The sequence below is a fragment of the Coturnix japonica genome, chromosome 3 (assembly GCF_001577835.2).
Source record: "Coturnix japonica isolate 7356 chromosome 3, Coturnix japonica 2.1, whole genome shotgun sequence".
NCBI classification, from domain to species: Eukaryota; Metazoa; Chordata; class Aves; order Galliformes; family Phasianidae; genus Coturnix; species Coturnix japonica.
In genome coordinates this window covers 15,252,857-15,265,579 of record NC_029518.1, presented here as the reverse complement: position 1 = coordinate 15,265,579, position 12,723 = coordinate 15,252,857, and the positions used below count along the sequence as shown (strand labels likewise).

General features: G+C 43.2%; 1 protein-coding gene across 1 annotated transcript in view; it reads right to left on the bottom strand.

Moving 5' to 3' along the window:
• The window catches only part of WDR26 (WD repeat domain 26), a 30,902-nt gene extending 20,135 nt beyond the window's left edge, over positions 1-10,767 (bottom strand). The window contains exons 1-6 of the mRNA XM_015857164.2: positions 9,984-10,767; positions 8,653-8,752; positions 8,466-8,522; positions 1,949-2,085; positions 1,241-1,338; positions 333-489 (exon numbers count right to left, since the gene is read on the bottom strand). Coding sequence (XP_015712650.1) covers positions 333-489; positions 1,241-1,338; positions 1,949-2,085; positions 8,466-8,522; positions 8,653-8,752; positions 9,984-10,330 — 896 coding nt within the window. The 5' untranslated portion in view covers positions 10,331-10,767. The remainder of the gene's footprint in view (positions 1-332; positions 490-1,240; positions 1,339-1,948; positions 2,086-8,465; positions 8,523-8,652; positions 8,753-9,983) is intronic.
• Between the last annotated feature and the right edge of the window lie 1,956 nt (positions 10,768-12,723).

The following is a 12,723-nucleotide window of genomic DNA, read 5'->3' as shown; positions in this document are numbered from 1 at the left end:
GATTAATAAACAGAATGGCTGCTCTAAGTTGTGAAGCAACAAGCAGTTAAGGCTTAGCATAATAACATATCCTACTCATATCCACCCAAATACAATTTTAAAGTTTCAGTATGGCTCCACTGCTTGATATCCAGCTACCAAAGCCTTCCGTACACACAATGCATGAATGGTTCCAGTTCCACCTCCTGCCACTCAATTCCTAAGATCTGTCTTTCCCCACAACTGTTAAACACATTAGAATCATGTTCACAATCCTGATAACAATAGGCACAATTAAATTACTTTAAGAGAAGATACTGCCAGCCATCTTGCAAGTAGAAAGGGCTTCTTACCTACTACAAACATGATCTATAAGCAGCGAGACAGAATCTAGATTACTATCTAGTTTGGTATTATGGTATAGGCACCGGTCCCGTTGTAGTTCCACAGCCTGACGTAGCAGGTTCTGTAAACGCCTTGGAGGAAGCATCACTGATGGGGGTAGGTATGCTATTAAAAAAAAAAAAGTTGAAAAATACATATATCAGAAACAAGTGAAAAGCATTCATTGATTTGAGTGTTTTTTGGAAGAGACTTAGTGAATAAAGCTTAAAGCTGCTGAAAAAGAGTGCACACAGCTTGTAATTCCAGATGTATACCAGTAGTCATGGCAAGCGTGAGCCTCTGGAAAGCACAGCTATATGCAAGATATTTACAGCTATAGCATATACTGTCTTGGCAAGCAAGCATTTACACAAGCTCACTCACAACCCAGTTACTAAAAAAACCTGTCAGATTATAAAGGGTTCATCTGAGAAATTCTCAATTAATACTGCTAAAATGAAGAATACAATGTATCAGATTTGCAAAATCCATGGTATTACAGAAGCCACAAGAAACCAGAAGAGAAACTGAAATCCACTGCACAGTCAGAGACCACTATTAACTACTACTGGTATTCACAGTGGTTCTAGGACACAATTTCAACCTCTCACTATAGTTGGCATTTACAAAACAAACTTCCCCCTAAACCAATAGAGGAATTCATCACTAAATTGCATTATTAATGCGTGCAGCAGAACTAAGTAATGAGAGCTGAAGATTAGCTATAGAAGACCAAAAACTAGAGGCACATAAACAACAGCAAAGAAACCAACAACTGGTAAATGCAGTTGGAATAGATTTCCTGGTATATATGATTACATAATATGCATTTGATTTACAGAGGTGGAAATAAACTCTAAACATTCAAACATCTTACTCTGGAGTTTGTCCAAAAGTTTAGACCTGGAAGCTGTTCCTTTCCCTTCCCACTCTGCTTTTGCACGCAGGTCTTCTGCATGGCTACACATCAGATACCTGTTTAAAACAAACACAAACAAACAAAACACACACACCAACAGACCTCTTTCTGGAATCATTCTTTCCACTTTTAAGCATGACAATATAGCATTCTTAATGTCACAATATATGAACTGGAATGAAGTTACTTCAGCTTAGACTGATAGGAACAAAGGCAAGAAATACAGACATTTTTCAGAACAAATATCTACAAATTGTCAGTGCATAAGAAAATAAGAAGAGTCCCAAGAGGGCTGTTTTCAGAAAGGTAAAAATACCTTATTTTCACCTAAGAACAATCTAGAACAAATTCACCCATTTAAGCATATTTTTTAAGTTGTAAGATCACAGATCAATAATTCTCAAGATCAAATGAGCATACATGCATATGTATTTACTTGGGATCCAAAACAAAAATGACATCAAGTTACTTGCATGCATCTAAAAATATAACATCATCTACTGAATGCTTTTTCTTTACTCACCGCTTTAGACAGTGCATCTCACTACAGATTATTTATCAAAGGGAGAATAGCTTTAATACAGTTTGAGCTTACAAAGTCAGTACAAGCTATCATAAAAGCTACAGTATTTCTTCAAAAAGTCCTCTCAAAGTCCAAGCACTTACCCACTGAGGACATGAATGCGTTCTGTATTATATTTCAGAGGCGTCAGTTCACAGCGTAGAACTTGAAGTGCCTCCAGGACCTTGCCATCCTCCAGGTACTCCAGGTACTTCTGCTGCAGCAGCAAAAACTTCATCCTCTGACATGACAGAAAGCAGCAGTCAGGGGAAAAAGGTTGACTGAAGTTTCAGAAAACGTTTGAGCCTAAACAGAACAGTAGAAACCATTCTACTATGCCCTTCAGAAATAAAGCTATATGTAATGTTTCATCACTCAATTTCTTTTTGCTGGATTTTCAACAACACCGCTGCAATTAAGTTATTGATGTAGGCATCCTCCTACCTCCTTTCTCAGATCCCCCCTTCAACTTGCCTCCATTTCATATTCACATTCTTTTCAGGGTTGGAAGAACAGTGACTGAATTAGAAAGGCTTCCCAATCTTAAAAGCCCAAGAAAAAAGCTCAAGAAAAAAAGCCCCAAAGCAACTAATCACATACTACAGACCACATGACAGCACAGAACACAAGAAGCCAACTTGACAAGTTCTCATACTGCTTACATAGGAGCATGGATTGTTTGCATAGCTGCATAACGTATGGCAATAAAAAAAATTGGCACTGCCTGAGGTCTTGTTTTGCAGCACCACGTTTAGTTGTTTTCCAAGGGTGTTTGATCATTTTTTAAGAGTACAGGATAAAAATAAACAACAATTTCCTAAATTTAGGAATCACTTTTTATTTCTTGTTCTTTCATCATTTCCCTTTCATCTTGTACAGGTTCGGTTTGTTTGGTTTTTTTTCCTGTTTTGTTTTTAAATAAACAATCAACCCTACTACTCTAACATGTAATGTATATGGAGTTAAAAAAACAAAAACAAAAAAACAGCAGGCATTTCTCTTTAGAAACTTATACCAAATTCTTCGACAGCTTGACCAATTCTGGACAAAACGACTCAGTGTTTGCACATCTCAGTTACTGCCAGAGCTTATCAGAGGGAAAAAGAAGTCTCCAGTCATCAGGTTAAAGAGGAAAACTTACATTCCTACATATATCAGTGAAAAACAAAATAAAGATCACGTGTAGCGAATCATACTTGCTTTTCTAAGGAATACACCACCAGTTCAACCACCAGTCTCCTTTGCTTTGTCAGATCTCGAGCACAACCTCACTATTTTCATGCACATATTTGGTCAATGTTTACTGGTTAGTTTCAGACGGACTGCTGGCCTCCTTAAGGAAAGGGATAATTGGGAAGTTTAAAACATCCCTATCCTACTAAAGGCTTATGAAGAAGTTTAAGGTTTCAAATCTGTAAAATCTTAGCTAGAAAACAAAGCAGCTTTAACTTCCAGAGATTTTCAGTTCTTAAAAAAACAACAAAACATTTCCACATAGAGTGCTATATCATTATCAGAAAGCTTCGTGAAGCCTCAGCTGTCTATTGTCCTGTACGCGAAGGACATGCCTGTATTACATCCCCTATAGAGCTCTTCAGTTTGCTTGGATTTGGAATCATTAGAACTAAACATGAAAATAGAGCATTACTTTACAGCTGTCTTTTTCCTCCAGGTACAACAGCTTTTTTTTTTTTTTGCGTTTGGGTGATATGTAGAGAAACAACCAACAAAAACAAAAGCCAAAACCCAAACCCAACCTCAGTGGTTGCTCCCATGCACTAGGCCAGCAGGCCTCACTCTGTTTGCTTGCTCAGCAGCAGCAGAAGGGTTAGAAGGTTCCTCTCCCAGCTGCACACATGCTCAGAAGGAGGCATGGAGGAGCTTGGCTCGTAGTCACGTACCATTTTTTCAGCCCTCTTTGTCACCTTACAGCGATGATCACTAACAGGTAAAAATAATCTGATGTTTCCAGTTTATAACAAAGACTAATTCCTTCAACTCTTCCTCTCTAAGTCACTGCATGTAGTATTTACTCATTCCTTGTTATCTCTCTCTTAAATGTAATAACAGTACCTGTATTTAATTACTCTTTCCCTCTCTACTTTCAGAACTTAACATGCTAATTTCATTTCTTCAGAGGAAAGAAAACAGATTTTATACCGACAGACATGCATGAAAACCCTAAAAACCAGTTTCTGCAGTGCCAATTTCAACACCACCATAGAACCACTACGGGAACATCACCATGCAGAATGCTGTTGCCAAGTCATCCACAGAAGTGCAACTTCAGTTTTGATGTAGAAAATACAATTCCTAAGAAAGGTCATCAGTGCCAGGTGCAAATTTGGGACATTGGGAATACAGACCATTCAGAACAATGTAGTACCATAGACTTCCTGCTACTACTAACATGATGGAGAACCAGAATAAAAGATAAAGGGCTTTACATTATAAAATATTTACAGCATAAAGGCAGAGACTGAAGTGTTAATAGGAAAACTATTACATCTAAGCTATGACAATAAACACTCCAACTTACCCTACTGCGTATCTTTTTTCATGTGTGTGTGTCTGTGTGCACCCAACTTTTGTCACTTGACTGACAAACATTTCACTGAATAACCAAGTTTTGTCTTCTCTTATTCTCAGCTACTTTCATATGCTCTACAAGAGCTAATTAAGTCCAAGTCTTCTCAGGGTAGATAAGACCACTTTGAGCATAACAACTTTTCTAGAGCCTAAGCAACCACTTCCACGAAGAGAACATTGACAGCTGTAGCACAAAAGCAGAAATCCCACCATTTAACTCAATGAACATAAAACTGATCAGATGCAGTGAGCTCACAAGTACAACTTACTCATTTTCCATAGTCTTTAGCTGCCTTATGAAAAACGGAAATGAAAATTACTATGATTTGAGTTATACCACATAGAACATAATGGAAGCGCCTGGAATTTGTTGTTACCATTTCAGCATTTGCAACGGAAATTCGACATCATTACATTCTCTTCTATTGAAGAATTTCAATCCAGACACTACCACCACTTCAGATTACAGCAAATGATAGAAAAGTTTCTTCAGTCTACAAAAAACACCAGAGTCCCAATACAGCAGTTTCATCACAGCAGCCTGACTGTTGTCATTCAGTTAGCACCCTCCCACCCCGTCCTTCAGCTCTACAGTGAGGATGAGGATAAAGTACATTGCTTCTCTGTCTCTAGAGGTTACTATTTAAGCACAAGGTGCCAGATTCAATAGAACTAGAGCTGCTGGTTTTGTTCGTGTGCTTTGCTTTCTTCAAACTATGGCCTTTATTTACTAACACTAACATTTAGCAGAAAAGTCCCTTGCAGAATCTAAAGTTCTAGGAAGTCTGACATACAGCATGATTCACCAGCACAAACTAAAGGTAAAGACAATGGAAAATGACAGGACAGGTATCCTACTATAGTTGAGAAAATAAGTATTTCTGATCACTGGTTACAGTAGTAAATCTTCAGTAGTTTAAAGACTGGGATCATAAGAACATAATTTTAGGATTATTTTTGACCTGCATATCTTGACAAGTCCTGTTGCTGTACTAAGAGCCTATGATTCAAAATAAGCCAGCAAACACTGCTGAAACAAATCTTCTTTGAAATGAAAACAGGTAACCAGAAGACGTGCTGAAGTGATCACCTGATGTTTCAGCACATGCTCTCTACATAGCAGCTATCTACTTACAGGCCTGCAGCACTAAGCCCCTGGTTTCCATGACTTTTATCTTTAGCACTTGGATAGTCTTGTAAAAGCAAAACCATGATAAATAAAAACATTTAACAACATCCAAAACTTGAACATAAGACCTGGTAATGTAAATATATGAATATTTCCTGCCCTACAGAATTGAACAAGGCATCCACTGTATCAATCATGTCACTTAGACAGAAATCACCTCTCAGTGCAAGAGATGCCACACAGGCAGGTGGAGCACTTTACTGACACAAGTCAGTAACTTTCTGTGCTGTATTTCTAGGCTGTATACTTTCAGAACTTCAGGTAAACTCAAGTAAATGGGGAAAAAAGTGAAGTGTACAACTGTATAGCACATTCTAGATTAAAACTATAGATATAGGATATCTAGACTCCCTCCCACGTTCAGTTGGTTTCCCAAGATAGATGTTAAAATATGCCTGAATAGCTTGAAACTAAGCAAAACACTGGGCTAACTTGGAGCTGATATTTTTTAAGTGCTACCCAAGGAAAAAAATTAATTACCATGCTTGACTCAAGTCTGAAGTTTGTCTCAAGACAGCTGTATCGTACATGCTGGAAAAGTAAACACGGCTAATCGCATGCTATACTGCTAATACACAGCACTCAGTTGTGTTGATGCAAACAGAAATAAATAGCAGACTGTCTTCTCCCCATCCACCATCTACATGTAGATTTTAAAAACACATCCAAAGTTTACAAACGGAGAGCAGCCATTTCATCTTCAGTGTTTTCAACTGCAGAATCAACAGCACTTTAAAGAAATCAGTAATTAAAACAGAAGTTTTCAAAGTACATACATAACCCCTTTACTGAACAGACATTTCAAAAGCAGTTACATATCCCTGTTATTTTGACCAGGTTGTATTCAGAAACAAGAAAATACATCAAGGAAAAACAAAAGACACTCACACACACAGCACATCCTCATTTGTTAAGTACTGTGTCATCTAAACTTCAGGTCCTCATTCTTCTTGTATGCATGCATTGAGTCATACAGTATGAGTAACAGATCAGAAGTCAAACCTAAAAATCTCATTTTCTCTTTTTGAATAGTTACTTGCAGTATCAACTTGTTTGCGCTATCCTTAATCAAGACGTCTATTATCTTTATTAGCTCTGACTTTGCTGCAGTCAGGAATAGGTACAGAGCATAAAGCATCTTTCCTTACCTGTAACAGCCTTTTACTAGGTTGCCAGTCGCTGACTACCCTAACTACCCATCCCCTCACCCACATGAAAATAAAAAATAAGAGATGGGGAAGGAAGGGAGTGAAGGTGGAAAGAATTGTACTTATCCTCACAAACTATCACTGTCTTGTGAAGAAGGACACAATATTTAGTTATCTGTTTTAAACCAGATGACATTTAAACACAGGAGAACAACTTAAATTATTTCATATTTTTTTCAAGTAAAGCTCAGTCTGCATCAGTTACCTGTATTGTGACCAGTTTTATTCAAGCAGTTACACACCAACATTAAAGAACCAAGGCACGCTTTCAAAGACGATCAAAATAGCAGAAGACAAGCTTCCCCTTTTCCTCCCTCAAATGAATTTCTTCTGAAAAGTACAGTAATGACAGACACTTAAAAACCTCTCAACTCCTAGAGATGAGAAACATTTAATACTCCAAAGAAAGTTGATGACTTCCAAAGGGAGAAACGGGAGAAAATTTGCTTCAAATGATCCCAGATATATTTACATGCAGTGGTTTCAAACTTTCATTGCTTATAGACAATCAAAAACTACATGCAATGCTCCTAAGTATTTGAAGAATAAACTCCATTTTATCAAGTCTGAAAAAGTAGAAACTGAACTGGTCTAAGAACTTTCACATTTTGGCCAGATCAATAGAGCAGAACGTAAACTTCTCTCAAACATTCTCCAATGTTTTGCTAAACATCTGTTTTTCCTACTTCACTTCCTGTTCTCTCTTTCTTTCCCTCCCCCACTGGACAGGAAATAGTCTTGACAACAAATGAATCAGCTAGAAGTAGAGCTAAGCAGCCATCAGCTGATTCCTCACTGTTTACAGTCACCAGCACTTCAAAAAAGCAATGCTACTTTTTTCTCCCTAAGTGACTCGTTAGTTGTCCTAACTTCATTTCATTAGAATAAACATTTAAGCGCAACAGAACAGGCAGTCTGCAGAGCTAAGTAGTCATTTTTGATCTCAAAATAGAAAAAGCAAGCCAAGAAACACTTTCCTCAAAGTAACTGAAATCATAACAACAGACATTGTAATTGTCAAGTCACAGGAACTGCAAACGTCTATTTCTAAGTTCATCTTTGGAAGAAAAAAAAAAGCCAGCCAAAGAGAAAAAGCTCCAAATAAAATCCCAAACAGCAATACAAATACATTTGCTCTTTAGAAGCCATCTGGAAAAGCAACAGTATTGTTCGTGTTCTATAGCAGCCTCTATATTCCCGGGATTACAATGCCAACTCTACATTTGCGTTACCGCATCTTTACTTCCAAATTGTTCTTTCCTTAAGAGAAACCTAACTCCAATAAGTACAACGATTGTGAGAAGGATTCCAAGTTTGAAATCAGTATTCAACACAGGCAATTTCCATGGAAACAGACCTATTTTAGGCCTGTTAGAAGATCTATATTTCATCGGTTAAGTATACTTAACAACGTATAAATATTCACTAAAACAAATACTGGGCTTAATACTTTGGTACTTCCCATCTCACATTCTAGAAAAGAGTGAAAAGATTAGTACCTTTTTGAGATAGCATGCAAACTGCTTAAACGGCAAAGAAAATATGAACTATGGACAACTAACTCCATAGTGAAAGATCACGCTATTCAACTAGCCCGACTATACAGCTCTGAAAGAGTTCAAGTGTGCCTCTTACCACAATTGCATGCGGAGAATGCACTAAGGCCTTAAGTTCATTCAGGTCGTTCTCTGCCTGCAGAAACCAGCATAAGAAAAAAAAAAAAAAAAGAAAGAAGTATATAAGGAGGGGGGGATTTTGAATTCTCTCATAGATACTATAAATTTAAACAGTGGTTAATACAGTCCTAGAAGCCCTACGTTACCTTATCCCATTCTCCTTCCATGACATGATTGCGGAATTTGGTAGCAGAAGGATGTTCTAAACGACATCCTGACTCTTGCATGAGAAGATCAACAGTCTGGCTGCAGGAGAGATACAGTGTAAAAAAACCCGACCAGTTTCACCCTCACAAATATACCGCCTGCTACGATAACAGTTAACCACATTTATAAGTAACTTTATTAAAGTAAGAACACTACCACCAGATTCAGATGCTTGTCCAAAAGACTATCTCAGTTGCCCGAGACAACTGAAACAGCTGCCTATGTCTAAAACAAGCAGTCAATTAGCTTGAGAGCTTCAGTGAAGTACCATGAAGGATGTGACTTACCAGCCACCAAACAGCCAGCCCTGCATAGGAGATAGACTTCATGAAGGAAGAGACAGACTACAGCTGTTAGCCACTGGCTATCAACCCCTGCTCCCCCCTCCCTGCCTCCCATAGATGAGCACAGAGTTATCCACGTCTGCAACAGGCCTGTATTAAAAGACTGGCTCCTTAAAATATAATAAACAAACTCACAGACCTGCAGCCCTCCCCCCTTTACTCTAAAAATAGCTTATTTACTGTGGTGCCATCTATGAACAGTCACGAGTTGTCTGTTGCTGTAAACTTGCCTCTTGTGTCAGGGGCAATTCATTTAGCGTGCTAAGTTCTTTATAATTGACCCGGCCCGCTGTGTTTTGAAGACTTGTTTTGCTGTAGCTACGTGAAGGCTTCACGGGGCTCCTATTCCAGAATCACGATGCGGTGGTTTGAGCCTCGCTCACAAAGCGAATGTTGTGATAGAATTCTCAGATTCGCCTTCCTTCCGTGTAAAATTATTTCCCCTATTCTGATTTTAAGAGAGAGTCAATGCGCTTGCTCCTAGTCTACGGGCTTGTCATCAAAACACGGGGCTGAGACCTTTGCCATTGGCGAGGATGAAGGTTTGGCAACACAACGCATCAGCCAGTTTCAGCCGAGTTCGGTTGCTGCCAGCAGACAAGTGAAATCTTGGAGCTCATCTGCGAGAAGCCTCCCCCCCACGCCCAGCTGCGGGCTCCATTACGCGTACCCGATAACTTCTCCCCTGCTAACACGTTGGTATCGATCCACCTTATCAGCGAGCAGCCCGGCTTCCATATTGCCGTCCCTTCCCGAACCACCCGTGCCCGCCGAGCGGAGCGGCACAGGGAGCGCGACGCGTTCCGGCTCCATTTTCGCGAGCCCTCGCCGCTGCCCTGGCACTCGTCTCCCTTCCCCACACCGCCCCGGTCCGCAGAGGGCCCCGTCCCCGGCCGCCTTCCCCTCTTTCCCCCGCCGCCACTTACTTGAGGCCCAGGCCGTGGAGGTGCTGCCCGATCAGCCGGATCACGTCCTCGTCGGACTGCGAGAGCCGCTTCTTCTTCTTCAGGGCGCTGCCGCCGCCGCCCCCCAGCTCCGCAGCGGCCGTACCGGGCCCCCCGGCGGCGGACACCCCGTTGTTGACGCTGAGGCCGCCGGGGCTGCCGCCGCCGCTGTTGGCCGAAGGCAGCAGCCCGTTGGCGTGGGCCAGCTGCTCGCCGGCGGCCGTGCCCGCCGAGGCCTCGCCGTTCTGGGCGCCCAGACAGCCCAGCTCGGGGCCCTGCGGCGGCTGTTGCTGCTGCTGTTGGCCCCCTCCTGCCCCGTTGGCCTGCATGGCGCTGCCGCCGCTGCTCGTGCTGCTGCTGCTGCCTCGGAGCGGGGCGGCGGCGGGGGCGAGCCCGGCGGGGAGCGAGGGGGACTGGGACAAGGTGAGGCCTGCTCTGCCCGCGGAAGCCCCGGGCTCTCCTGCTCCCTCCGCCGCCGCCGCCGGGGAGGCCCGGGCTTTCTTCCGCGGGGGCGGGGAGGCTCCGCCGGTGTCCGAGTCGGAGGAGGAGGAAGCGGAGGCCAGAGTTTCCTCGCCGAGAGCGGCCGTGGTGGGAAGCCGGGGGGGCGAGGAGGGGGAGGCGGGGGGCGGCAGGGGGTGAGGGGAGGCGGAGCGGGGCCCTGCGCCCCCGGGGGTCCCGGAGGCAGCGCCGCCGCCCGCTCGGGGCTCCCTCTGGCGATGGCGGCCGCCGCTGCCTCGAGCCCCCGCCCGGCCTGCTCCGCTCGCTGCCCGCTGGGTTTGTCTTCTCTCAGCCCAGCTGCAGCCTAATGGAGTCCGGGCCGGGACGTCACAGGAAATTCCTATACTGCCCCCTACACACACTTCCGCCGCCCAGGGCTGGGGGTGGGGTACGGGCCCTATGGGGGACGGGGGTGCCGGTGGGGCAGACCTCGTCGCCGCCCTCTGGGCCTCTTGGGCGGCCGCTGAGGGGGTGGGGGTCGGGGTCCGGGTCCCTCAGCGCCCCTGTGAGGGCTGTAGGTGCCTGGAGGCACGTCGGGGGCTGTGTGTGTGCTGTGTGGGTTGTGCTCCCTGCTGTCAGCTCTGCAGTGCGTGTCCGGAGCTGAGAGGTGTGAAGGTGTGAAGGTGTGGGTGCTGGGTGTGAGGCTTTGATCCTGTCACGGTGGGCCATCCTTATCGCACGGTGGGATGGAGAAGGGCTGATGGAATTTCCTGAAGCAAATCTGGGATGGGGGTTTTGGGGGATATTATTAGGTCCCATCTGGAGTATTGCGTCCAGGTCTGGGATCCCCAAACCTGGAAAGATGTGGAGCCATTGAAGAGGGCTCAAAGGAAGGCCACAAAGGTGATCAGAGAGCTGGAGAACCTCTCCTATAAACAGGCTGAGGGAGTTGGGCTTGAGCTGTCTGGAGAAGGCTGTAGAGGAGCCTCATTACAGCCTTCCAGTATTTAAATAGAGGTTATAAACAAGAAGGAAATCAGCTTTTTATATGAATAGACATGGTAGGACAAGGGGGAATGGTTTTAAACTAAAGGAGAGAAGATTTAGATTAGATATCAGGGAGGAGTTTTCACAGAGAATGTGGTGAGGCATTGGCCTATGTTTTAACAGCTGCCTAGATAAGTTATGGATGCCCCATCCCTGGAAGTAGATGGTCTTTGAGGTCCCTTCCAACACAAGCAGTTCTATGGTTCTGTGATTATGATTTTGGTTATTTGTTCTGTTTTTTAAAAAGGAGAGATACTCAGTGAAGTATCCTATTGTTGCCCAGCCTGGTCACTGGTAAGGTTCAAGTCTAGTCACAATATGCATTAGCTCCAAAGAGGAAGAAAATGACATTTCTGCATACCTGTAAGTGGTGCAGAAATGTTGGGGCATGGGCCCATCTGTCAGGATAACCTGTCAGAGGAGAACGGGTGCTTTGGGCTTGTCTTTTTCCATCCCCCTCCCATGCAATGGAAACTGGAATCTGCAGCCAAGCCTCTGGTGAAAAATCATGAGACAAATAAAAGATTAGTGTTTGAAAATAGTCACTTGAAATAATACGTTTTCTGTTCTTTGGTTTTAGAGTCTAGAATTTTCAACTTCGATATTTTAAAATTTCACTCCAAATCCTGAAGCAAAATTAACTCTTTCATGAATAAAAGCTGAAGTGAACACATAATGGTCATCTTTCAGAAGCCACGGTTTTAAGAACACTGAATATTTCCAACTAACGTTAAAATGGTGAGACAACTGTGCTGTCTTTGGAGTGCAAATGTGAAGAAGCCTGACTGAGGGAAACCAGCCCAAGACAAGTGTAGAAGTCTGCAAACAGATAAAACTCTCAAAAAAAAATATTAAACCAGATAAGGTGAGGGTGGCAAGGCACTGGCACAGCTGGCACATCCCTGGAGGATTCGAGGTCAGGTTGGGTGGGGCCCTGCGCAGCCTGAGCTGGTAGGGGCAGCCCTGCCCTTGGCTGGGGTTTGGAACAGGGCGGGCTTTAAGGTTCCTTCCAACCCAAACCATTCTATGATTCTGTAAGAAAAGACTGCATGGTGGCAGTTGAAGTAGATAGTATAGCTAGGCCTTTATTAGAGCTCTCAAAAGCTGCTTAATTGGTAGCAGCTGGAGCACTCTTACACCAAAGGGAGAGGCTGGAAAAAGCTTTGTCACCCAGAGTCCATCCCAGGTGTGGCTGTAGGATTAAATTCAATACTGAGAGGAGTGTTCTGTCTTTGTA